Below are 27,829 nucleotides of genomic sequence, written 5' to 3' on the forward strand. Positions count from 1 at the left end.
GAAATTCCTGGTGCATACTGAGAAGCAAATGTCTGTCTTTCAAGAATGGAAAAAAAGGAGTGATAGGAATGGATATATATGGTGATGAGTTTTAATACGTATATTGTGATATTTATTACTGTCTCTCCTGTGGACAGGGTGAGGCAAAGAGGCACCGATTTTTTGGTACTACTGAAACAGAGGTAACAAGGTGAGATCAGAGAATCATGTAGGTCAGAGGGAGCCCCTGGAGATCACCTGGTCCATCCTGCTGCCCAAATCGAGTCCCATTGGACTAGGTTGCTCAAGACCATGCATGGGACAGTCTTTAGTATCTCCAAAGATGGAGGTCCAGCAGATCCTCTGGTCTTCTGCTCCAGTGTTTCACCTCCCTGACAATAAAAAGAATTTTTCTTGTATAAAGCCAGAATTTCACATGTTGCAGCTCTGTCTGATGCCTCCCCTCCCTCTCTGAGCACATTTGTGTCTGTGTCCCCTTCCACCAGGCAGTTGCAGACTTCCAATGCCCCAGTCCCATACCTCACACTGGTGGGTCCGTATGGGTCTGGCATCCGGCAGCGTGTCTAGGGGACGAGGCTGCTTTTTCCTGTGCTACATTCCAGATGTTGATCCAGAGAATGGGTATTTTTTGGTTTGTTTGTTTGTTTTTTTCATATCAACTGACCTTAAGCTCTCCCTTTTTTTCTATCTTTTTGTGTAACATCTCCAAAAAAAGTAACATTTTCAGATGGCTTCATATACTATGATGTCACACCAAATTCTATGTATGGTAATAGGAAAAAGTAACTGTTATTTCTTAGCACAGTTATTTTTGTATATTGCAATGTCCATTCTTACAACTACCCTCATCCAACAATCCTTGATCCTGACTTTTTTTCTCGAAGAGCTTAAAATGCATTACCTAGCATAAAACTAAATATTCTGCAGTCAAATGCAAACATCCAACGCAAAAAGGTGGATGCTACTCCAGATCCAGGATCCAGGTGTAAATCACATTGTTAGTAACTGAAGTGGAAAAGTGTCTCTTAAACAGTGTCTTTTGCTGCTTCCTTTTTTTTTTTTCCCCCCTAGATTAGGTTGCCGCTGGCATTTCAAGAGCCTTTATACAGATACTGTATACTCTCACAGCAAATCCAAACATGGTTTAGCGGGGCAAAGCACAGTTGGAGCCTGGCTCAGTGCCCAGAGTCTGCTTTTAACCTCTGTAAAGGCTCTTTCTCAGCAGTGCTGAGTGTGGTGTCGATATCCAACATTTTCTGGCCAGGAGAGGGGGGAAAAAATAAAATTCAAGATAGAATTTCAGAATCTTTAGTGAATCGCGTATTATGAGTACCAGCCTGAAATAAGGTATCAGCTTGGAAAGATCCTAAGGAGTTGGATCAAGCATATGGTAAACATCCAGGTTAATGACCTGTGAGCTAAGGCACTTTATGAATTCTAATGGAATTTTTAGAGATATCCATTCTCTTCCAGCTGAAAATTTGCACGTAGTTCTTTTTTATGTATATTGTTAAAGCATTATGATTTTCAGAATACGTAATATGAAGCAGTAGATTTCAACTTTTTTTGATGTGCAGGCTGTTAATTGTCACGTAATGTATGTGTAAATTCTATAGGGCGAATTTAGACTTTGGACAAAACATTTTCATCTTGTAAATATTTTTGACAGTTACTCTGGAATAATCCACATACTCATTGAGGGACTATTTATTGACTATAGGTTAAAACTAATAGTATGTCAAGAGATTGACAACTTTATTTTTTGTAGTTATTTCTCACTGACTGCAGAAATGAGATCTGTCTCTCCCTCCTTGAAATAGAGTAAAACCAACACAATATTGACCTATTCTTGAAGAGCTGGTGCTCATAGCATGATTGTCCTTTTGGAACTTGACATAATGTGCATTCATTTACAAGGTGCATGAATAAAACATTAAGAAGGTAGACTTTGTGACCTAGTTAGGAGTTATGTGCATGATCTCTTTTCCTTGGTTGAACTTAGGAAACAAGCAAAGTAGAGCAGGGGATATCTTTACATATGACAAACCTCGTCTTATTTTTTAGTTTGATTTCTTTTAATGAAAGGGGCATTTATTTGTGTGTGTGTTTTCTTTTGATTTTGGACTGAACATAAAACAGCTAGACATCAGAAAACTTAATATGCACAGTGAAATTTAACTAGGTAACTGCATAAAAATCAAAGGTGGGGGTTTTTTGTAGAGAGGAAGCAAGAATCCCCTTTCAGTACTAAAGCGCATATGTATCTGAGTCTTATTTTCATCTCCACCTCTCCACCAGGAGGTGTTAGTAACAGATATGTATGATCTGCTGCCAAGGGTGATGGACCGCAGATACTAGGAGGAATGGACTATATTCCTTACATCTTCCATGGTATCTTCTTCATGCAGCAAAGGACTGCGAGGTCCAGTTTTTCAAAAGGTAGCCCTTAACCTTTGTACATTCTCGTTTGAATTGCTACATTTGGTTTTCAGAGATTCCAAGCACCTACTTCTTCATTATCACAGTTTGACTTGATGATGCTAAGTACCTCTTGAAAGGATGAACAAAGTCTGTGAATTTAGGCTTAACTAACCATTTCCATTAAAACCTGGGCCTAACCTTTTCAGTACCTGAATTTGCATTTTTGTAAAATTTATGCAAAAATGTGTCTGTTTATAAAAATAGGTTTATATCTATATTATATACAGTAACTGTTGGGAAAGGTAATATGCTTCAGACGTGCTCCAGTTACAGTGCTCCAGCTACAGTTATTCATTTCAAAAATTGGTTTTCTTTTGTGGTAGATTGGGCAAAACTGAGTACAATTAGATGTGCAGAAACATCTATTCAAGATTAACTCTCAGAGTGAGAGGCTGCCTGCAGGCTTTTGTCAATCATAAATATTGTGAGGCTTTAAAAGAAAAAGACACACACACACACACACACAGAAACAAAACCAACACAGCTGTGGAAGTGGGGAAATGGAGAATTCCGTTGTGGAAAACACTGTGTACGCTTTTTGGGTGAGATAAGAATGTGGCACATCCAGATATATTTTCACATAAACCATCAAACCTTTGAAGTCACTTTTTGGTGGCAATAGCAAAGCCAGCAGAGGTTCCCCATGATTCTTGCAGGCAAAGGCCAGTGATAAGATGAATTTTATCCTCTTAAAAAGTTTAGCTTTTGTGGCTCTGGAACTATCTCATGGTTTATTTGTTTGGTTTTGGTTTGGTTTGGGCTTTTTGTTTATTTGTTTGGGGTTTGTTCTGGGGGGTTTTGTGTGTATGTGTTTTGCTTCTCCCTATTATGTGTGTTTTGTTGATATTTCTTTTTTGAAAAGGCAAGTGCATTCCAGGCATGGGCTGTATTACATGCTCTGTGTGCTCCTCAGTGGAGCAGGGGCTGTGGTCCTCTCCCTGTGTCTGCACCTGTTAGTGTGTGGTATCCTGATTAAGATTTGTTGTCATCCAGATAGTTCAAATAAAGTTGAGTGTGTGGTTTTCACTTTTCTTATTGTGGTGTTTCTATGGGTTTAATGTTCAGGGTCAAGACTTCAATGAACCTCATGAAAGCAAAAAGCAGAACAGCTATGGAGAGTATATTTAGGTATAAATATTTTAGCTTTTCATAAGGAGGGCAGAGTCAAGATGCTTTCAGTTGGCATGATGTTGCCTACTTGGAATTTGTTTTATAATTATTTAGTTTCATTTTTCTTTCATTTCAGTTTCCATCAGGCCAGGGAAACAGTTTTTGTTTTAATTGTTATTCATTCAGATTTATATATCTGAGTCTCAACTGAGATAAGCTTTGGCAATTCTCAGATTGTGGATATCTAAGGAAAAGCTGGATTCTGGCTCAAGAAGCAAACTCCCCAGTTTCCAGCAAGTAAAAGTGTGGAGAATTGGATACACTCCCTGAATCCTCCCCATGGTGCCTGTCTGCTCACCCCAGGCGTGAGGCTCACCGTGCTTTTCAGTTTAGAGATGCTGAAGATGTGTCCTTGGCAATGCATTTGAGAATTCATTATGAGTTATGTCCCTCTGCTGATAGTATCCAGGGCCAGGTGTCTCTTTCATTCTTCAGATGTATCTCAAATAAGAAATCTGGATGTTGGGCTGGCCTCTTTCTCCCTTTTAAAATCCTCAGCAGTATCTTGCTTGCATGGCAGACATGTTGGTCATTCCTTCCTTGGAGATTCTGAAATTCTGAATATGCAATATTGATCACCATACTCGGTGATCTGGGACTCACAGTGATTTTGCTCATAGCATAGTGCTTTCTATTTTAAGGATGCTGAACTGACAAGCAGCCAACTGAAGGGACCACTGGTGGGACAAAGTGGAGTTTTATGGCCCCATTGACTGGAAGTGTATGCAACCTCAGAAGGATCAGGTGCCTTTAGAGATGAGGCTGATCCACAGAAAGAAGGATACTAGCCAGAAAGAAAAGGAAATCTTTATTTTCGTAAGTTACTTTTGCATTTCAGTAAGTCTTAGTCGTAAAGGTCTCTAGCCTGTTATGGAGATAAATATTATTTAATGTCTTCTAAGCATGGCTCATTACTAGAATGTCCTGGTAAAGATAGAAGGAGAGCTTCAGTCCTGCCAGCACCCAGCCTGGGTTTGGATTTCCTTAAGTCAGTCATCCTTGAAAAGGAGCATTGCTCCTCCTGAACAGTTTGCATATCCTTTTGCTTGCCAAATAATTAAAAAAAAATCTGAAAAATGGTAGAAATGTGTAGAATTTATTTACCTACAAAACTGAGAGCCCCAGATCTCCTTATAGTGGTGGTTAATGTTTTTCACTTGACCTTGATTTCACCAGCAGATGAGAGAGACTGTTGGAATTAGGGTGATGAGCAATTGCAGCGTGCCAGCTGCCCGGCCATTGTGGAGTGTTTTTTTCAAGGCATTTCAGAAGGATTTTTTGGGGAGAAATTTGAATTAGGCTGTGGGATTTTATAGCGAAAAAAGCTATAGAGAAACCTCAGTTCAGAGAAGAATGTCATAGTTCACGCCCATATAATCGGTTCATTTGAAAAACATTGAAGAAATTAATATTTTTTATAGTCAGACTCTAGTCCATATTTTCTTATCTTGGTTTGGGTGCTTCCTGTCTAGATGTTAGACATCTTCTGCCCTTACAGAGTAGGTTAAATCTTTCAGCTGAAGCTCAGGACATAAGCTGCCTTGTATACATGGCTCTGTTTCATGGATTTTTGTGATTTTGAGAAGTCTGAGAGAAGCTTTCCTTGTGCTGTTTAAGACCTGAGATGTTTTAAAGTCTTTTTTCTTATTTGTATCTCTTTCTTTGCTCTCTTTAAATTTTTTTACAATTATTATTATTATTTTAATTTTGGGAGTTTTTTCAAGATAGTTGGAAAATAAGGACAGTTGCTTTAAGGATTCACATTGAGGCCAGAGTTGAACTACATCCCACGTACCCTTCTAGTTGAAGAGCCGGTGACTGATCAGTTCTGTGCACAGATTTCAGCTGCCATGTCTTTGACACTGCATCAGCACATCTATTATTGTTTTTTAGGAGGAGTTCTGTGGGACCACTTATTGTTCCTGAATCAAAGGATTGCGGAGACCAGTCTTTCCTGTTGAGGTGATACGAATCTGTTAGCACTTGCCTCGTTAAGTTCCTTAATGGGATAAAAATAATGTAAGAAAGAGTGGCAGTGGAAAATAAATGGAGTGGTAACTGCACAGCTGATGGTGCAGGCTGGGGCAGCCCTGCCGATGGGGATCCCCTGCTGTACCCTGTCTGCAGGGAGCAGGTCTGCACATCACCAGAAAGAAGCACTGAGCTCTTGACAGCTGCACACGCCAGCAAACATTTTCAGACTCTACTAGTGTCCAGTGTACCACTTCATGGCAACATGCCTAGCTGTATTTTCATCTGAACCATACATCTGCAAGAGAAATTAAATCCTCAGCCTCCAGGTCCAGGAAGAAATCCAAGAAATAATTTAAAAGTACCAGCGAATCAACTATATTCCTTGCCAACCATAAGTTATGTTGCCTCCTTGGAGGCCAGGCATTTGGTAGTGGTTTAGTTGCAAATACGTGGGCTCTTCCAAGCCAAGGCTGGTGACATCTTGTACTACAAATTCTCCAGGGAGACAAGTGCAGCTGTTCCCTTATCACCTTCCTTCTGCCTCATGGAGAAGACAAGCACATGTTATTTGGTGGTGACCTTTCTGGGTTGCTCTGTATTGGGGCTGGGCCATACAAGTAGATATAATAGATGGGGGAACCAAAAGTTTGTGACAGAGATCTGGCATAGTGAATGCAGAAGGAATGAGGTTTTCCAAACACACATGAGCAATTAGAACTTGAGAAATATTCCTATGACACCTCTTACACTAAAACAGTATAATGAATCGGGAAAGGAGGATTTGATGCTTTTAGCTGTCCCAACAAGCCCTCACTCAGGTGTTTTCTGAGATTTATGCTATATTCTATGTTTTCTCCACTTCTTCTTGCAGTTGCATGTTTATGTTTAAAAATATTCAGTGTAGTGTACCTGGTCCCTCTCGGCTGTGTTAAGGGTGTTGTGCTGATCAAGAAGTTTGAAATGTGTCACTGAAGGGCACTATCTTAGACTGATAAAGTGCTGGTGGAGGTCAGTTACCAGAACAGTTCACCCATTTAAAACAGCGCAATTCATGTATGGCTCTGCCTTGGGCTCTTCTTCCTGCACCTACAAAATCCAGTGCTGCCTGCCTGAAAATTTGCTCTCTTTCTAGTGGAGGCACCCAAGCCCTCACAGGTGGTTGTCTGCAGTGATGCTTCCTGGTTGATCCCACCTATGGATGACATGTGTGGACTGGAGAATATCGTGCTATCATGTTGAAGACCTGACACAGTACTTGGTCTGACTCCCATATTACTCTGTCAGACTCATTCATTAACAGTTTTGTCACTGTGTGCTCGTTTTGTGGATGCTAATTTGAGTTGTTGGTGTTTTGTTTTGTAGCATGAATGCTGAAACCACTGGCGCTTAAAAACTCTACAGAGCATTAATCTGCTTGAGAATTGTTTGTGTATCTTCCTCAGATGTTGCTGTCGTGGGTCCAGGTCCAAGCTCAGTGAAGCCCACGTGGTGTGTCCCTTCCTGGTGATTTCACAGTTCAATGTAAACCCTCTCAAGAAACCCTTGTGACTTGGAGCACTGTGTTTATTGTGGAGCCAGAGGATTATGGCAACCTATAATATGAGAGCTACTCCAGGAATAATACTTGCACTTTCTATTACCATGACCTCTTTCTAGCACTTAAAAGATGCAATAGACACATTTTTTAAATAGTATACACTGCTGTTCACTAAACAAGAACATATTCAACTATATAGTTCGCACTAACAGTCACACCATAAATGTGTTGGTCCCTATTGATGTTGAATGATGATCTAAAATAAGTGTTACATATCTTGAGGATATGATAGAATCTTTTCTAGTCATGCTAAAATTTTGAAGGTATTTATTTTTGTGTCTAGCTAGTACCTCATGAGTAGTTTTCACGTTCATTTGAGTTGCTAGTATTGGAATTAACCATATATATATGTGAGGCTTGTATCAATTAAAAAAAAAAAGTCTATGCATGTTGATACGGGAAGAAGGAAACTTTTTGGTGTGTGCCTTTACATGCTTTCTGTATTTTAGAGCTCTCCTAAAAAACATTGTGCTGGAAAGTCTTCCTCAGCCTGGTATTTCTACCCTTCAGCTGGGTGTCACCAGCCTCATCGCAGGGTTAGAAAAACTGCTTCTCCCACTGCATCCGTGCCCCCCTGCACGTAAAAATGTGCTGAGGAAGGCTGCATCCTGCAGCAGAGACATTTTCCTCCCAAACTAATACAATGATTTATTTTTCATTTAACTATTGTGTTTACAAGTACTTAATAACAGGAACGTAATCTCAAAATTTTAAAATAATGTGTTTTCTGTCAGCTTATTGTGTTGTGAAGATATATACAAATATGTTTAGCAAGTGACATAAAATACAGAGGATTGGATTTTTTTTCTGCATGGATTTTAGTAACTACTTTAAACTCAAAAAACGTTCCTAATTATTTTGAAAATAACAAGGAGAAGATAACGCGTATGAAACAAAAGATGTATCAATTGGCTAGGCAGGAGTAGTGCTTTGTAAATACGCTACTGCCATTGATTAAGAAAGTGATGTTTAAAATAAGTCCTTTAGAAAAGGGGACAAGGGGACTAATAAAAAAAATAGCAAAATTCATATTTTTTTACTAATCTTGTGCCACCAGTTAAACATTATGGTTCTTCCATGAATAATCACTTCAAATAGGTCTTGAAAAGTAAATAGCTAATTCCTGATAGAGGTATAAAAATTCATTATTAGTTTTTTGACACAGTTGTTGTAAGTTTGGAAAATACCTTGTCAGCTCTCTCTAGGTCCCAGCAGGGAGGTGTGGGAGGTTTTTAAGTGAATGAACTTTTTGCTCTTTGACCTTAACTCTGAGTATGGGAGGTCAGTTAAAAAGCTCATCACTGTAAATTCTGTGTTTTCATGTCAAAATCAACTATTAATAGCAGCTGCTCTGAAGTAACACTAACATTTACATGTTGATATTTTTCCTCAGTTACTTGCAAAGTAGCTGACACTGATTCCACACCCTGTTAAAGCTGTATCATGGAAATAGAGTGTTGGGGTGGATTTTGTCTGTTTGTTTTTACAGTATTTTCTCTCTTCTTCTTCTGGAAATATCCAAAACCAGAACAAAAAGGATTGTTTATCTGTAGCAAGAACTTAAAATGCACAATTTTATGTTATGCTTCCTCAGTGAATTAAAAATGTCATTTTGAAATTTGGCCCTGTTTGCATTTTTATGTTGATCACCACAGCATGGCTGCGTCTCGTCTCACACCTTGGATACTGCGGCATATGTGAGCTTGTGTTCTGAGGCTTCCCAAATGACTTTTTAATTAGTTGTTATTATTACACAGGCCATACCTTTCCGGTGCTCAGCCACACTGATTTCCTGACTAATCTCCTCTTTCGTGTGAAATAGCCCTGGTTGCTCTTGTGGCTGCCTTGTGGCTCTTTCCCTCCCTTCTCATGGTGTGGACCAGCCTTGGACGTCCAGTTTCCATGACCTCCAGCATCACAGCAGCACTGGTGTGTGTGCACCTGCCTTGCAACTGCTCTGTTGGGATTTTTAATGCATTCTTTCATGTTTTGTTTTCTTCTTTTTTTTTCCAGAATCCCCTGGAGCATTACATTCCTCTGTTCAGAGCGTGGATAACAGTTTGGCATCGCGCTTTTTACAGGTAGCTTTTTGAATTAAAATGCCCTCCTTTTTTTTTTCCTGGGTTTGATAAAAGCAGGGCAATTTTAGAAGGACTTTAATATGTCCTTTTCTGCTGTCCTGGGATGTACTTTCTGGTAAGGAATTTCTATTCCTTGACTAGTCAATTGGGTTGGTAGCTTCATTAGTTGCAGATAAATACTTCAGTACTGTTTAAGAAAGATTAAGGCTTGCTTCTGCTGGCCTCAGTTGCGCAACGGTGTATGTGTCAACATGGTAAAGTCCTGTTTGCAAACAGCCCTGTAGTTCCAGGATATTTCCCATACTTTATTCCTAACCTGTGCTTCGGTTACAGTCTTTTCATTCAGTAGATTGATTCAACTTTTTATAACGGAGACTTTCAGTGCAAGTGAGCGCTTCTAGCCTTAGTCTTCCAGAGCTTTCTGTTATTTATCTGGTTATTACTAATGCACTCAAAAACAGAAGAAAGATTAAACATCTCTGAGTCCATCAACAATGCTCTGAGCCCGATGTCAAGGTCTGAGCAGGAAATGAGCATTAAAGTTAAGTGTCTTTTATTCATTGTTAAAACTTCTAAACAAAATGGGGAAATCTAGTACCAGGAATAGAAAGAATGTCATCTATCAAGTAGTCTTGTCTGTGGTGAGTACGAGGCAAACAGCTAAAACCCAAGAGGGCAGGAAGGGACAGGAGTTGTACGTGTGTACCAGTGGTTGTGCAATTCATGAAAGACTAGTAGGGTACTTCTAGTATTTCACTGTAGCGAAGAAAAAACACAGTAATCAATGTCTGATGTGTCATGTATCAAATCAGCAACATGCTTTACTAATATTTGGGTTTAATTCTGCTCAGCAGAAGGTGTTTAATGTTCCTCTGTTTCCAATCACTGTATTTGGCTCCAGAATGTACATTTGCATCGTGTGGGGTCTTAAATTAACAATTACTGGTGCTGTTTTGTTTCAGGACAAAAATATTAAGTCTGAGACTATGCATGGCTAATTTAAGGGTAAAAATCCATTCCCAGAATGTAGGAATTGTTTCAGAAGCCGTTTCTGTCAGCTGAGGAAACTGGGAACTTGAAATTCCAGATATGCTGTAGTATGAAATTAAAGGCAGCAAAACTGTGTTGGCCTTGCCGAGGACTAACACCAGGAGCTTTCAAAGCCGTGCAAGTGATCTGTGTTAGTTTTTGTGGTCACAAGTTGACTGACACTGATTTCACCTTCATGTTTCATATTTTTACCTTCCTGATGTCACTCCATATGGGATTCATTTCTGCCTTCTTAAAAAGGTAATTCAATGTTTGGTGTTTGTACAGATGCTCCAGGAGGTCTGTAGTTTTGTGGTAAATATATTGCTCATTTCACAAACCGCAAAGACTGGATCCTTGATTTATGATGAAAGCAGCATTTGGTCCTGGCTGCAGTGACACAGCCAGCCCTCCCTTCTTATTAGCTTTTAGAGGGTATCTTGAAACCACTCCAGATCAGTGATGAGCTGGTGCTGATGAGTGAGGGACATCTTCACCGGAGGGACTCGATTCCCCAGCAGTGATGGGGACAGAGGGCTGGCAAGGCAGCTGACCCTGAGGAGAGGTTACCTGAACGCAGCAGACACGGGGAGATGAATAAACGGGCACCATGTGTCCTCACTTGAGGCTTCGCACCTTGTTTGCTGTATCTCATTTTTTATCTGATTTAGGCAGCTTGGCACTGTGACATTCAAGTTCAGTTTCTCTAGATCTACCTACTTTAAAAGTTTGCTGATAATAATCTCTAAAGTAACGATTTATTGGGGCAAAGCAGTAGCTACAAGCTTGGGATACTTGTATCCAAGTTCTGAATTTGGAAGAAATTTCGCTTGTTACTTTGGTCGATCATACTCAATCCTTTATTTAATGCCCTCTTTGGAGATTTTGCTTTGTTTAGAGGAGATGGAGGACCAATTAATGTGGCTGCATCTCACAGGTCTGAGAGGAGAGCAGATACATAACGGTGGTGAGGTAGTGTGATACTATAAGGGTGAATAGGAATAGAGAAATTATTTTAGCAAACTTTTAAGCAATGGTCTAAGGCACTTTTGAGGACACGGTGCCCTGGTTTCAGCTGGGATAGAGTTAATTTTCTTTCTAGTAGCTGGCATAGTGCTATGGTTTGGATTTAGTATGGGAAGAATGTTAATAGTACACTGATATTTTCATTGTTGCTGGGTAGTCAAGGACTTTTCCAGCTTCACCAGGTGCACAAGAAGCCAGGAGGGAGCAAAGCCAGGACACAGGGTCGGGAGCATCCCTAGTTCAGGAATCCCCAGGTGCAAACCTATTGCATGTCTCGGCACACAAACAGCGCATGAAAGCGAGCTGAAGCGATGCCAAAAGGAAGAACTGTATCTACTGAGGAGGCTACAGCAAACCTCAGTGCTTGTTCGATTGACTGGCTGGTGTTCCTGGTTGACTGGATTCCCTTCACTGTTTGTTTTCCTCTTGAAAATGTGTGGGACTCAAAGGGTGGTATCTCTCTGCGATGTCCTCCTGCCAACCATCCCAGTGCCAGCTCCTCCACTGCTGGCCTGCTAGGGGCTCAGTGTACAGTCTGCCTTGGGCAGGGAGGCTGCAGGAGAGAAGAGAGGACATATCTCTCGACTGCAACCCAAAAGTGGCCTGGGTTGAGGGGAGCTTTGTTTCATGAGAAGTTTCACTGGGTGATACCCTTCTCCACTGCACCCTTACGCTGGTTTTGTTTCCTCTGCAGGATGTAGGAGCTGCGAGGGAGGTGGTGAGGAAGAGCACTTGATGTGTCTCTTCCTTTTACCTCTAATCCTTCTCTGCCCTTGTCATCTATTTCAGCTTCACAACCCACTGTTCGGTGCCCCTTCCCCATTCCGAACACCTTTTCCTCTCTTCTCTTTTCCTAGTAATTTCCTTTCTCCTCTACCTCCCTGTGTCTTGCCGTTTCTCACTTGTGTCTGTCCCCACAATCCAAATTCCAGGTTTTTGTTGGTTGGTTGGTGTGGTTTTTTGGTTGGTTGGTTTGGTTTGATTTTGTGTTTGTTTGGATTTGATTTGCATTGCTTTGTTTTGTTTTTCCTGGAGCTGGGATGCCTCAACCCTCTCTGCACTGCAGCCATCTCCACTTGATTAAATGCATCGGTTGTGACTCGATAAAGCTCAGCTTTTTTTTTTCTTTAAGACAGTGAGGTTTTTACAGTTTCTTAAAAGTTGAGTCCAGGAAGAATTTTCACCATCATCATACCTTCATCAGGGCCCTCAGGTGTGTGAAAACCATTCAGTGTGCAGAGTCTGGACAGTCTGACTTCTTAAAAGTGTCTTCCTAAGAACATTGTTTAGTGAAGAACCTTTAAATTAAATGTCAGTAATATGAAAACACACTTTGAGCATCCAAGTTGGATATTAAATAAAAGTTTGGATCCTGATTAACAGGTAGCTAACTGGATATTCATCTTCAGCCAAACAAGTTGTGGACAGTTTGTGAAGATCTGTAGTTCTATCATATGGATTATGTGTGCGTGTATTTCCAATACAGCAATTAAGAGGAAAATATACTCAGTGTATTCTAACAGCTAACACCTAAAGCACTCCTTTCGTTTTCTTTCTTGACTTCTAACACCGCTTACATTTAGACTTAAGGTCATAGAAAAGGGGAATGAACTATCCTGTGGTATGGGAAAATGTCCTCTTATCTAGAGAAAAACACAGCTGTACCAGTCAAAAATAAAAGATAGCATTCATGGAGTTGCTCTGAAGGCTGCAGTGCCCTGGAACATTGCTGCAAATCACATGTGGTTTGTTTTTGTTGATGTTATTATTTTAAAAAGAACAGATTTGGTTTTACATAGTCCAAACCTTTATGGTGTGTTTAATTAAGAAAAAATAACTGGCCAATATTTTACATATATAAAGTTTCAATGCTTAGAAATGGTGTTAACTCAGAACAGTCACGGTATAGAAATTACTTTTAAGTAGCCATGCTGACCTTACTGCAGTAAGATCTCATGTTACAGAAAAGGCTGTTTAATTCAAAGAGTTCTGACAAACAGGGCACCACAGCTGATCAGAGGAGTGGCTCAAAGTCCTCAATTGTCAGAATTAGGCCACTCTATTGTACCTCACTGGCTGAACGTTATCGTTTTTCTAATGGTATTAGTTTTAGCATATTCGGTTTTTAATTGTGTCTTCTGTACTGGCTGTTAAAGGTCGTGTTGTAGGTTCTTAATATCAGTAAAAGGCATTCTTTGGCTATATTTTAATATTTATTTCGAGAGGTGAAAGGGATGTGTTTGTGTATAGAGTTTATTAAAAATAATTTTCCATATAACAAGAGTAAGCTGTTAACCTGACAGAAAAAGCAGTTAAATATGTATAATCTATATGACTTTGTTTTCTTGCTTGTACAAATTTGCTAAGCATTATAAGTAATATTCCATATACTTGTGCACTATTTCTTTCAAATATATTTTCACGAAGGGTAAGAAACTTGAGAAATATGCTATTAAGCTTTGTTTTGAAACTTTGAAAATACATTTTTTTTAAAGTCTCTCTTAGTAATTAAATCTCTGACTAAAGCAAAGGAAATTTTAAGTATGGGGTTTTTTTTTCCACTTCTAACAGCTCTTTATGGTTTTTGGCTTTTTCATAGCATAAACTGTTGGGATTATTTCTCTTTTCTATGATTCTGTATTTGTTTACTTTCAGTCTGGAGTTTCTGGAGTTTTGCAGTAATTGCAAGGGAATGTCTAACTGCAGCTATTTTCCTTGTGGGTTTGTTATTTCTCAAAAAAAATCTGTTTATAGCCATGATACTATGTTCCTTTAGCATATTTCTCATTGTAAACAGTTTCAGAAAACTTTTCTCAATAATTAAGTGTCTAAACATGGCAACTTGAGATTTCAGGGCTTTTGGCATCTTATGATAGAGTCTGGTAATTCTTTTCCCACAAAAACAAGCTGGCAGCAGCAGCAGGTATCCATTTATGTCCGTGAGATCAGAGAGTGCTGCACTCTGAGAAATGGGAAATGGATCAAATCCCCAGTCCACAAACTGGGACAAGTTTCCTGAGGAAGAACCCAGCTGGCAGAATATTGAGTGGATCTTCTGATTTCAGCTGGAATGTCCTACTTGCTAGAAATTACTTAATTGTACTAGATAGAACAGGGTTCGTAACGCATTTTCCTTGCCAGGTACCCTATGTGAGCTTTTTTACTCTCCCTTAGTTTAAGGAAAGCTTGCAAGTATTTATTTTTCAAAAATGGAAACCTTTGAAAAGTATAGTGTTGTACTTTGTGTGTCTACCCGGAAGGCCTGCTTCCAGTCTGCACTCCAAGTCAAGCAGAGGATGTCATCCTCATCATCCCTGACTGCACTTTTAGGGCCAATGGGTACCTGCTGGATAATCATAGAATCATAGAAGGTCCTGAGTTAGAAGGGACACACAAGGTTTGAGTACAACTCCTGTCCCTGCATATGACAATCCCACAGTTCACACCATGTGTCTGAGGGTGTTGTCCAGTCTCTTCTTCAACGCTGTCAGGCTTAGGGCCGTGTCACTTCCCTGGGGAGCCTGTTCCAGTGTCCACCACCCTCTGGGGGAAGAACCTTTTCCTAATGTCCAACCTAAACCTCCCCTGGCACATCTTCCTGCCATTCCCTTGGGTTCTGTCATTGGTTGCCAAAGAGTTCAACGCCTGCCTCTTCTCTTCCCCTTGTGAGGAAGCTGTAGACCACGATGAGGTCTCCTCTTAGTGTCCTCTTCTCCAAACTGAAGTGACTTTAGCCACTCCTCATACAGCTTCCTCTCCAAACCCTTCACCAACTTTGTAGCCCTCTTCTGGACACTCTTCAGCAGTTTAATATCTTTTTTTATCCCATGGCACCCAGAACTGTACGCAGTGCTCCAGGTGATGCCGCAGCAGTGCAGAGCAGAGCGGGACAATCACCTCCCTCGCCTGGCTGGCAATGCTCTGCTTGATGCACCCCAGGACATGGTTGGCCCTCTTGTTGATGAGACATTGTGAATGAGCAAGATGGGTACGGAAATCTCTGGTTCCTGTACAGCTTGGGAATTAGCCATCAGGCTTAGTTGTGTGCATGCCTGTTGGTAGAAACATCAGGGCTGCACCTATGCCCATGGGCCTCTTCCCCTGAACATCCCTCCTGTCTTATGTTCTCATGTTTCTTCTAGATGTCTAACAGTTCCTCTCCATGGAGGTTTAATGTGGGAGATGGGGAACCATGGAAGTCAAATATGGGAGATGGGGAAAGTGTCCAGATTTTGATCTGGTTTGGCGTTCAGAACATAGCTGGGGTATAGTATCCAGACAGACGAGCTCAGAAGTGGTTCTCAATTCATTAGTTTAAGCAAAAAAAGTACTGGCAGAAGCACTAGCGCTTTGAGGCGAGATATAAGCCTAAATATCAGCTACCCAAGATTTTTATGAACACTGCTGTCACTTAAGTGGTGAACACCGAGACTCCGTTTCCCTACAGAATCTGCCACCCTAGATGTGTATGTTTCAGCGTTCATTAGTTTTGAGTGCTCAGCCTGAGGTTGCTTTAACAGGTTTCCATGAAGAAAGGGGCCAAATCCCAAAGGGAAGCCACATTGCCTTGTTGCAGTAGCTATGAAGGAACATACTGAAGTCACCTCATTGTGGGTCCTCAAATCTTTGACTGCAAGGGCCACATTGGGAGACACGCTGCATGTGTAATATAAATGTTTATTTTCACTTTATCAGTTAAATCTGACTTGATTTCTTAGTATTTCCAAGTTCACATGCAGTTGTTCTTCCAAGCCAAGGTGATTTATGTTTTAGGTGTCACTCAGTAGCATAAGTTTAAACCAAGTCTGATCCCATAGTTGCAATGGCGATGACAAGTGTGCTGCAGTAGAATGCTTTAACATTCGTACAAATTTCCAAACTGTTGAAGGATTTAGGACTGTGTTTAATTTATCTCAGTGTGCCAAATGGCCCAGAACTGGCATTTTGAAAATACTGCTATCAAAATGTATTTTCCATAGCTGAGTTAATTATAGTAAGTTTTTTGGTGAGCGATGCTGAACTGTTCCTGAACTGTTTCCCAGCTGCCTACTGATTACACTTGTGCTTCTGTTGTTCTGTGCAGGGCAGGGGATCAGACTTTGCTGTGCGGTCAGGGGCCACAGGGGTGACTGATGTGTGGAGTCTGCAAATCCTGCTAGTGAGGTGGTGTATCCATGGGGTAATACTAGAAGGAGAGTGCTTTGCAGGTATAACTTCACATTGTCGCAGATAGAAAATTCTGATTTCCTTCTTCACTAATGCATATGATTTCTGCTGAACTTATCACTGCAAAGGTTTCAGTGGCTTAAAATACATCCCACTCTTAAAATTGACTTGTTAAGAATTACCACAGATTTGAGAAGTGAACTAAAATGGATGGTGTTACATTTAAAACATTTTTGCTGAGATTCGCAATTAAAACGGTTTTGTTTTTCTGTCTCCCTCTGTTTTTTGCCAGTGCTCAGCAATAACCCCCCAAGTAATATTTTTTTACATGTTGAAAATATTAACACTAGGAAAAAAAGTCATTTTCAGGATGCTGAATTCAAGCATGTCTGTGAAGGACATCTGCCAGGAGCAAGGAGGCAATGTGCTGGCTTTTCCTATCAGTAGAGGAGAAGAAAGGAAAAGCGTAGTCCAGATAGCACTGCTCTTTCAACCAGAGCAGAGCAGGAGTTACTGCATCTTGCAAAAATGGGATGGTGCGATGGGGAAATGGTTTGAAGATGAGGTGGCAGAGGAGCAGAGAAATAAAAATCTCCCTTTTCCCAGAGAAGAGGGACCAAACAGCTGGGACCTGCTCCAGCAGGAGCCTGTCATGGGGTCTGATGAACCTCTGATAAAGTGACAGAGCACCAGGACCAAGTATCCTGCATTTGAAGAAGGGGATTGCATTGATGTCTAAAAGTGCAGACGGGGTCACGGGGAAATTACATGGGCCCAGGAGACCCCAGGGTAAATTGGGAATTAGATCTTTTAGGGAAGAGGCTATAAGTTTAAATGTGATGGTTATGGAGAGTTGCAGAATTAGAAGGATAGAAGTGTTTTGAACTTGGGATCGTTGCCACTGGCTGATGCATGAGCAGTGAAGGTGTTTTCTAAAGCTTTGCAAAGTGTTTAGAGAATCATTCTCATAAAATGCACACTGAAATAGAAGATTTAATATAAAGCTAGAGCTACGAAGGTAATAACAAGTTACATTCCTTACTGTACTTTTTTAGGCCCTTTCCTGATTTTTTTTGTTTAAATGAGAGGCTGAAATTATTCCAAAGAGTGCAGTATGTTGTAGGCAACACAGGGGTCCAAAGAAAACAACTGATTTCCATTACAGCTTTTACAAACACAGCATGCAATATTACTCTAAATAGTGAGACAACTTATGTTTTTTTTATTATCTAGTTGGAAGAGAGAGAAATCTCATATCTGAGCTTTCTTGTTCTTTGTGCAGCTGTCTGTGCATTTTGAAAGAAATCAGTTTTCATGTTTGGGAGCCATCTATAGGGCAGTACTTACCCAGAAGCAAGTGTTGCTGAGAACGGATTCTTGCTACTGGATGGGAAGTGTAACAGTGCTGGATTTCAGAACTAAAAAGAAGGAAAATACTTTCTGAAGATTTTTTTCTTTTTTTCAAAGAGGTATCTATCCAGCTCCCAGTGAGAGCTAAGCATACATTGTAGGGGAAGTATGTAAGTAAGCAGAGCGGCTAAATTACTTTCCTGCTTTCTAGGCATTTGTACCTCTGTGGATTTTCCAGAAGCTGTTTCCTCCCAACAGTGTTAACATTTCTGCTTACAGCATCATCCTGCTTTAAACCTCATCGTTTTAACTGCATAGTGAAATACAAAGAGAGCCAAGTGATGGCAGTTTTGTTTGTGGAGAGTTTTATCTTCAAAAGTCTTTGAGCATGATGAAAGAGCAAAGCAGAATTAGCCTAAATATATCAGCCCATCGCATATTCGTCTGTGCAAATTATTACAAAGTTAATGCTAGTTGTAGGATTTTGGGTTTGTTTTTTTGGCTTTATTTTTTTGGTTGAAGTAACACATCAGCAGTGAAAAGTGGCCACCTTTGCCAAAGTCATTGCCTTCCCACATGGTGGAGAATTTCCCACATCTACGTAATTCTGTCGCTCTTGGTTTTAGGTCACTGTAGTTCACGTCTTTTATGACCTTTTGAAGTCTTAGATGTCTACTTGAACAGATGTTGCTCTTCGCTTACTGTTTGCTGTTTCACATTTTGGGGGGGAGCAGAGCTGAAAATCAGCACTTTCATTAGTATTTTGAGTCATGGCAGATCTGAAAGATTGTTCCGTATCCTTATGCTTTATCTTGACAGCTAATATTATGTGAGACCAAGTCTACATCCATACACGTTTATCTAAAATTGGTTTCAAAAATGAAATATTGCTGCCATTCTGGATGTGGATTATCTTTTGTCAATTTAAGCCTAATTTAGTTAGGCTTGGCCTATATTTTTAAACCTAGGAACATAAAAGTGTGAAGTTTACAATTACAATTATCCACAAAAGAACATGTATCAGGTTTAGACATGCACATTAGTATATGTTAGTGCATAGACCCGTGGCAATTTATTCTCAGTGAAGCTTTCATTTATAGGCTTTGCAGGGACTATTAACAAAGCAGCATCTTCATAATGGGACCAGCAGCTCTAAAGTGCACCCAGTTAGCAGAACCTGACATTTTCCGTCTTTATCCTATGTTCCTGTGCAGGTTTTGTTTTGTGATATCTTTGAGGCCTATTGAGATCACCTGTTGATTACATTACGTAGGGTGGAATTTATGTGATGTTTATGGTTCATCTGGAGGTAGTGGTAGTTATATTTTACCATCTGGAAAGTAATATTGACATGGGACTTCAAATATCAAGGGAAGCAGAGTAAAGGCTGTCGGCCTTCATTATATTTATGCACTGTGCTTCATCCTACCTCCTGTACAATCCCTTCATCTCTTGTCCCAGAGGGATGGATTGAGGGCACGAGCTTTATCGTAGCTTTGTCAGCTGAAGCTGCGTCCTTGCCCAAGTCAAGAGCAGAAATTCCACTCATTTGGGCCAGATTTTTACTGTCCATTTTTACTGCTTTGTTTCAGCTTGGATACTGTTAAAATATGTAGTAGTCTTCTGTGGATACTTGGCTGAAACTTGGCCAAGGTATAGGAGCTACAGGGCAACACAGAACAGGGGAGGGAAGCATGTTGTTTGCTGTCAGTTGGCATCATTCAGTCTGCGTTTGGAATAATGCTTTAGGTACAAGAGAAGAAATGAACTTGAGTATTGAACAATAGCATTGTATTAATAGCGGTAGAAATAAATACTTGTTAGAATGGGGCCAGTTCATAATGTTTTTAAAAAATATCAAACAACTGCATATTTATAATATATGAAACTGTCGTTCCAAAGTTTCTGCATAGTTCATCTCCTCCTACTGTCTTGGCTTTAAATCAATGAAAGAACATTTTATAGATAATTTATTTGTAGTTAATGTTAGTTGTATAGCTATTGCTGCTGTAGACTATATTGTGTTCCCCTAAATCATGCAGATAGTGCATTATTTAAAAGTGAATACCTGACAAACGTGTTGCAGGCCTAAGAGTGATTAGAGCATGATGCCTTGAATGAATAAATGCTTTGAATCTCGGCCTCTGTTGCAAAGGAATCTTGAATCAAAGTTTCTGGCTGAAAATACAGCTTTAAAAAAGCTAAAACCCGTTGCCCCTTTGTCCATTTTGTATCCTACTCAGTAGGATACTGCTGCAGTTGCTGCGTGTTAGAGGGGCTTGGTTAGTGAGATCTTTAAGAAAGGTTTCATTAATGTATGCATAGTATATTTGAATGTGTGCGTAAGTTTTTATCTTTGGTTTTCTTCAAATAATCTCTTTCATCTAGTAGTTGTTATAAGGAAGAGCAATACCAGAAATCCAGAGTGAATCCTGAAAAACCCAATTCAGTCCATGGAAGAATTACATCTACAGAGTAGACAATGATGTAAATAGAGTAAAAGGACCACTTTTTAGGTCCTTAAGTATATTTCTTACATCTTCTGGGAGTGGATGAAGAAAACCTCTTTGCCTCTGAATTTCTGCAGTGCAAAATTGGTACCAGAGCTTTCTGCAACAGGAAATTCAGATGCCTAAGCAGTGAGTTTCTCTGGAGTTTAAGCCAGAAGAAAGCCATTTCTATACCCCTGTTGCTACAATGACGATTTTCACAACTGGAAACTAAGTGGCACAGTTTTGTCTTCCCAAGACTAGACTGTACTGCTGCTGCTCAGCCTTTTTCTTTACCATTGAAATTCATAAGTTGCAGGGCTCTCCAGTGCTGCTGTTGTGTTTCAGGTGCCCGTGGACAGCAGAGGCTGATAGGAATTGCGTTCACTTTCCCAGCTAGCAGCAGAATTAGGCTGCAGCCATCACCAGCACAGGCAGGAGAAGTTGTTTCATTAGCACTTTACATTCATCCGCCTCTCTTTCATGCCACTGTTTTTTCCTAACAATATCTGGTTAATGAATTTTAGCTCTCTCAGGTAGGAGTACTGACTAAACTTTCCAGTGATATTTAAATGCTGCACCTCGGTGAAATGGAGCAATTTTAACAACACACAAAAATATAGTTAATCCCTTTTCATAGCTGCATTTACCTTAATTTATACCAGCAGCCCCACAGGTACAAAGTCTCCATGTTGGGCCACGTAACCACGTGTCTGTTACTCCCCCAGCTCTCTGTGTCTACCCTGGTTCAGGACATATCTGCCTGGTTCCTCACCAGGTCTTTGCTTTTCTTTCTAGGCATGCTTCAAGCTCATTGCCAGCCACAGCATATTTCGCTTGACTTCAGGGCACTCAGGCCCCACAGGTGCTTGCAAACAAGCAGTCTTGTTCTCTTGGGTGAACATGCATCCACAGTGAATTTTTTTTCTTCTTATTTTCCTTTTGAGTGTTGTGTTGAAGCCAACGTGGATGCTCAGCCTCCTGTGCGATGCTTGTTGGCATTGACCAGGGCAGTCCTGAGTGAGGAAGTTGGTAGGTGCTGGGGAAAGACTTCCAAAACCAGCTTCGAGTCCCGTGCCTTGGTTCCCACAGCCCTGATCTGTGCTGTTCTGTGGAGCCGCTTGCTGGGAGGAGAATGGAGTTGGCAGCTGTCCTCTAGGGCAGGACTGTGGTGGCCTTTAGTGACAAGGGCCCAGAAGGAAATGGAAAGTTGTGGTCTCGCTTATTCCATTGGTGTTAGCTCAGTTGGTTGACAATGTTTAGTACAAAGAATTGAGGTTTTGGTTGGTTGGGGGTTTTTCTTCCTCCTGACATGACCCCTGCTCTCGCATAGGTTTGATTTCTGCACACAAGTGTCAAGTATACACACCAAGGGAATATTTTTACAAGCACTTAGCCATCAAGCTCTGAGCTGATGATGTAGAAAGATTTGATTTGTGTGTACAGAAGAGAAATGTGTGTGTGCAGATACGTGATGGAATTGCCTTCAGCACACTTGGAAATGTGATACTTAATTTCAAAACAGTACCAATAAATATGTTGATTCAAATGAGGAAAGTGAGCTTTTTCTCTTTCAGAAAGACTTAGTTAAAATTCAGGAAGTCAAACTGCTGAGGAGTTAGCACTAGGATTTATAAAACAACATTGAAAGGGAAGCTTAATTAACATTTCACTACCCTTTCAATTGCACTGAATGCATGTCTGGTTTATCGCCCTCCTAAATATGTTAGTTTATATTGGAAGAATGCTTGTGACAGTGAGCCTTCAGGAGAAAGCTCAGCTTTTTCCTATAATCTTACTATAGCAAGGATATATTTTATTTGCTTGCTTTGACCTTGAATGATTTAGAGGGAATATTCAATGTAAATATCATGTATTTCTGGGAATCAGTACTTGAGGTCATTTTCTTTTTACTGTTAATGTACCTGTAGCTGAAATTTAAAGGGGTTTGTGGGGTTTTTTTTGGTCCAAACAATATCTTGATGGTGTGACCTGTATCAGTAACTTGGGTATCGATGGATGAGCACACACAGCGTGGCAGCACACACGAAAGCTCATCATCCCTGGGAAGGATGCTGCTCGGCATTCCTTAGGATGGGTGAAGAAGTAGCAGCTGCTTTTCTTTCCTTCCCTGAAGAGCACAACGATAACAGAAATAGGATATTAAAAAGGACAGCATAGATTAATGGGGCAGTAATAAAACAAATTGGACCCATTAGCTAAATCAGTGCTTGAAAAGTAGATTCTGTGATAAGTGCCCTTCAGTTCCATGTGTGGGAAAAATTGTTACAGCACTTGTAACATCATCCATGGTGTTGGATTTTAGCCTGTTGTGGCAATCTGAATCAATAGGTTCTTAAAATAATTTAGATGAAGGTAGACTTCATCTGCACTTAGTGCTTGGTAGAAAACTTGCATTATTGTGTCCAAATGTGAAGACAAGTTATTTTCTTTCAAACCCAGTCAGAATGTTCTTGTGTGCTCTCAAAATCTTTCGTCAAAAAACAGAGCCTTTTTTTGTTGTTCTGTTAAGCCAGTAAGGTGATCACAAGACCATGGAAAACCTTATTTTAATGCTGGAGCACCTGCGCTTTGGGGACTAATGTTCAAACAGGCTTTAAAGTGGAATCAGTGGCTTTAGCAAGATCTCCTACTTTTTAATTGTTGATTTTATATTAGGTTAATGATGAAATGTGTGCATTGCACTTAAAACACTACATGTCTCCGTTTGTTCTCTGCTTTTTAGACCAGAGAGTTTTCTGGAGCATTTAAGAATAAAGGAAAATACACTTAATTTTTTAGATTTACAGTGTGTGTTGTCTATAAAGAGAAAAAGATTTGGGGTTTAGAGATAAAATATGTATGCAAATCAGCTAAGCAAAGCCAAAGATATTAGCTTGAAAGTGCTCTTTCATTGATCTTCAGGAGATGGATAGATCTAATCCTATGAATTGACACATTTTGTTCCATTTTGCTCCCTTTTCTTCCTCTGGCCGTATCATGGTGGGGTTTGATATTTTTTTTTTTTCTCCTTTCCAGTGTAATTATGTTAAATGCAAACTTAGACTGTAAGCAACGAGCAACACGTTTCTCGTAAGACACCCAGATGTGCAGAGCAAAACGGGGGGACATGGGCGCCCCAAATGCCACCTCCCCCGCACCGGCAGCTCCGGCGGCTGCGTCCCTGGGCCCGGTGGTGGGAGAGGAGGGCCGGGAGGCGGCTGTTGCTATCGCTCTGATGTCAGGAGCTCTCGCTAACGTGTGGTTGGTTATTCTCTGCGTTTCAGATCGCTGCCGGTAGCGGAGCACAAAGGGAACGGCGAGACTCCCGCATCTCTCAGCGAGAAGAAAGGAGTCGGCGGAGCAGACTAATCCGGACTTGTGTCGGGTGGCCTTGCCCTACAAAGGCTGCCTTTGAAAGAGAAACGCGGCATTATTTAATGAGCTGTGAGATGAGGCGCTGCTGCTAACGCTCAGATCCCAGGATTCATCGGCTATTCATTGTGCTTAATGTACATGTTTCTGCACCGTGCATTTAGGAGATCCCAGAGAAGAATCCAAAACGGCTGCGGGGGAAAGACCACCAAACATGCCTACAGAAACACTACCGACAGGTAGCATGGTGAAGCCGGTCAGCCCTGCCGTCACTTTCACGTCCGCTGTCCCTCTCCGCATCCTGAACAAAGGACCCGACTATTTTCGCAGGCAGGCGGAGCCGAATCCCAAAAGACTGAGCGCGGTGGAGAGGCTGGAAGCCGACAAGGCAAAATATGTCAAAAGCCAGGAGGTCATCAATGCCAAGCAGGAGCCTGTGAAGCCAGCAGTGCTGGCAAAGCCACCGGTCTGTCCTGCGGCCAAGCGAGCGCTGGGGAGCCCCACCTTGAAGGTCTTCAGTAACAACGCCAAGACCGAGAGCGGCGTCCAGCGAGAAAACCTGAAACTCGAGATTTTGAAGAACATCATCAACAGCTCTGAAGGCTCCAGCTCGGGTTCAGGGCATAAGCACGGTCCCCGAAACTGGCCGCCCCACAGAGCTGATTCGACAGAGCTGAACCGACACTCATTTGCCGAATCTTTGAAGGTTTACCCCACGCAGGGCCGTAGCAGCCCACAGGAGAGCAGCTCCAACGTCAGCAGAAGGCTCTTGGATCAGTCAGCAGAGACTTTCTTGCACGTCTCTCACAGCTCCTCAGACATTAGGAAAGTAACTAGTGCAAAGCCCTTAAAAGCAATACCCTGCAGTAGTTCAGCCCCACCTCTGCCTCCAAAGCCCAAAATTGCTGCCATCGCCACCCTGAAATCCCCAGAGATTGAGGCAGTCGAGTCTGGATGCGGAGTTAGTAGAAGACCCTCCCTCCAGCGATCAAAATCAGACTTAAGCGACAGATACTTTCGTGTCGACGCAGATGTTGAACGATTCTTTAACTACTGTGGACTTGATCCTGAAGAGCTTGAAAACCTTGGCATGGAAAACTTTGCAAGGGCTAACTCTGATATTATATCCCTCAACTTTCGCAGTGCAAGCATGATTAGCTCAGACTGTGAACAGTCTCAGGACAGCAACAGTGACCTTAGAAATGATGACAGTGCCAATGACCGCGTGCCATACGGCATTTCTGCCATTGAGAGGAATGCCAGAATCATCAAGTGGTTATATAGCATCAAGCAAGCTAGAGAGTCACAGAAAGTTTCCCATGTGTGAGAGAAAAATCCACCGCAGAAAAAGCAAGGACTGTATCTTTGTCTGTGAATATTCAGTTGTGAAGGGTTGTGAAGTCTACTTGAAGTCTTGTACACTTCTCAAATCTCTTTGTGTTGCTTGTTGTGCAATGTTTCCAAGTTGCATGCCTGTCAACATGTGAGCTGACCTGGCTTCCACTTGAACAATAACCAACTACAGAGCCTGGCTGAGCATACACATAATCTGCCAAAAGTTTAAGACAAGAATCTAATTAGGGCTTCAGTATAATCAAAGTGTTTACATGGAAAGGTTTTATGACTTCTTTGGTATTTATGTGGTTCCTTGTGGATTTTATATGTCACTTTTTGTCTTAATATAGATGTTGTCAACTGACATTGCTAGCTGAAACAGAATCCCTTTGGGGGGAAGAAAAGCAAAATTGGCCAAAATAAGAGGTTTAGGCATGTGATGATAGGCAAAGCAGCCTTATATCTTGTAGAAAGTGCATTATTGGCACATGTAAAATTGTTTCCAAAAGGCAAAGAATGCTACGTTCTTAAATTATATATTGTTGTTAAACTATATATCCTTACTTGCAGTAAGGGACTGTTCAGTAAAGGTTTCTTTTTTCTAGGTAAGCTCCCTCGGTTTTACAGCAGAAGTAGTCTAGTGAATCTGCTTGACCTCTTATAAACTGAGTCTTGCATTTGGGTTTGTGTAGGCGTTTTAATGATTTTGTATTATCCCTGTTGAAAAAGTTTGAAGAAGGTTGGAGTCAACAGATGAAAGTGGCGTAGGTGCTGGATTTTGTGGGGTTTGTTTTTATTCAAAGGTTCCTGGTCTTAAACTTTTGACAGGAATGATTAGATCCTATAGCTGATATTGAATGCCTTTATTAGTCAAACATGTCATGACTACAAACTCCATGCTGTCTTTTAAGTTTTTTGCAGACCTATTTGAACATTTAATGAACAAAAATGGAAACACACAGCCATATCAATATAATGCCTCCTATTCAGAAGTAAATACACTCAATAGCTGAACTATATCTGAAAAATTGTGATTATGTTGTCTTGCATATGTTATATCTAAGGCTGTGAAAGTTTGTTACATACAGCTCTAGGAAACTGTAGAAACATGACAGTATGTAGCTTTTCTTTTTCTTTTCATTTCCCCCTACCCCTCCTTATGATGGTTAGTGCTGCAGGTCAACCTGTTACAAATCTTTTGACAATCTGTGTCTTCCCAGTGATTTAATTAATTGTCATTTCAACTGACAGCGGTGGCGTGATAACAGAAAAGTTGAAAGTACAGTGGTCTGCTTCATGATTATTGTATACATGCTTTGAAGTAAATTGCAGCACTACCTTATACTTCATCAGCTAATAGGAAACTTTTTTATTGTGTAAATGCTGTAAGACTTTGTATATACTTCAGTTGTTATGAAATCTTTAAAAGGAAGAGTGTTATGCTAATAAATAGCTCCTGGTGCAGGTATGGTAGGTTTTTTGTTCTTTTTTTTTTTATTATCATTATTATTATTTTTTTAACTCCTCCCATTCCAAAAACTATATTGGGAACTCAATTGCAGTGTGTTTTAGTGCTGTAGAAGGTCTTGGTTAAATAATAGTTCCAGTAAAAAGGTTTCTTTTACTAAAGTGCTTTTCAGAATATAATTTTTTATAAAGTAACTATAGCAGCATGATCTGTCTGAAGAACTAGAAGAGATTTTCAAGACTCCTAAAATAGCTTGCTTCTTCCTTACCTAGCAATGTTACTGTCCCCATTTATAGCATCTGTTCATAATGAATCACTGCAGTCTTCTGAATTATTCTTCAGTAGTGCTTATTTATATATTTGAATATTAAAGATTTTTTTACAGAGTCGGGTTCTATCTTTTCTCTAAGAAGCTTGTAGCCCAACTTCTTACCGATAGCCAGATTTAATGCAGACGAGACTAGAAGCGAAGCCATGCAGTCATTTGTTGCCTATGGATTTATCCTACATCAAGTTTTATACAATTCTTTTCCAAATGATTGTTCATGGGGGGAAAAAAAAGGCACACATTCAGTTTCAGGAAATCTACTCTTTGGTTTTTACAGTTGGCTTCACAACCTAAGACTACAGCATTCCTAGTTCGGTCAAAAAAATGAGGAGCTATGTATTTCAGCTACAGGCACATTTGTGACATTTTAAGCTCCATGGGTTTCAGTTGGCATTGACATCATGCTGGTTTTTCAAGCATATTTTTCCAATAGTAAGTTCTACTCAGTTCAGTGACTATTTTGCCAAGGAAAATAATGCTTAAGGGATTAAAGCCAAGTGTAATGCAGCTGTACAGCAATGAAATAAAGAAGTTAAAACCGAAATAAAAATGCACTCACATTGTTCTCTCTCAAATGTTTTCAAAATGGTGATAAACGTGCTATCTCAAATGTTGTCAGCCAAAAACAGTAATAAAGAAGCCTTTATGACTAGAAAATTGATTAGAGCATATGCTAGTATTCTGAATTTGTTTCCCAAGGTTTGTTAGGAAGCCAGAGGCTCTTGAGAAATCAAATTCATTTCCTTTCAGTGCCACAAGGGGTTTAGGCTGGCGACCTATCTGTAAGAGAGCATTTCCTCACCCGAGGTCTTAGGCAGCACCTTTGACACGGCACAAGCTCTGACTCCACTGTCCCTGCTGCTCACAATGTGCATGAGAATATGATTTTGCAGGACCTGGACCTTCACAGGCAACTGAACTTGCAGCTTTGGTGAGGTTGCAGTAATAGAAATCACAATA

The 27,829-nt window shown here is 40.6% G+C and overlaps 1 protein-coding gene across 10 annotated transcripts in view; it reads left to right on the plus strand.

The window, feature by feature from the left end:
- FAM110B (family with sequence similarity 110 member B) overlaps positions 1-27,419 on the plus strand; it is a 128,765-nt gene extending 101,346 nt beyond the window's left edge. For 6 of the 10 annotated variants that reach the window (XM_065053600.1, XM_065053598.1, XM_065053597.1 and 3 more), the window contains 2 exons: positions 9,236-9,303; positions 23,651-27,419. In XM_065053600.1, coding sequence (XP_064909672.1) covers positions 23,953-25,065 — 1,113 coding nt within the window. In that variant the 5' untranslated portion in view covers positions 9,236-9,303; positions 23,651-23,952 and the 3' untranslated portion in view covers positions 25,066-27,419. Of the gene's footprint in view, positions 1-8,649; positions 9,152-9,235; positions 9,304-23,650 lie in introns of those variants that run through there. The other 4 variants (XM_065053603.1, XM_065053604.1, XM_065053606.1 and 1 more) reach the window with 2 other exon arrangements.
- The last annotated feature ends 410 nt before the right edge of the window (positions 27,420-27,829 follow it).

Source organism: Columba livia, chromosome 2, assembly GCF_036013475.1.
Source record: "Columba livia isolate bColLiv1 breed racing homer chromosome 2, bColLiv1.pat.W.v2, whole genome shotgun sequence".
Lineage (NCBI taxonomy): Eukaryota > Metazoa > Chordata > Aves > Columbiformes > Columbidae > Columba > Columba livia.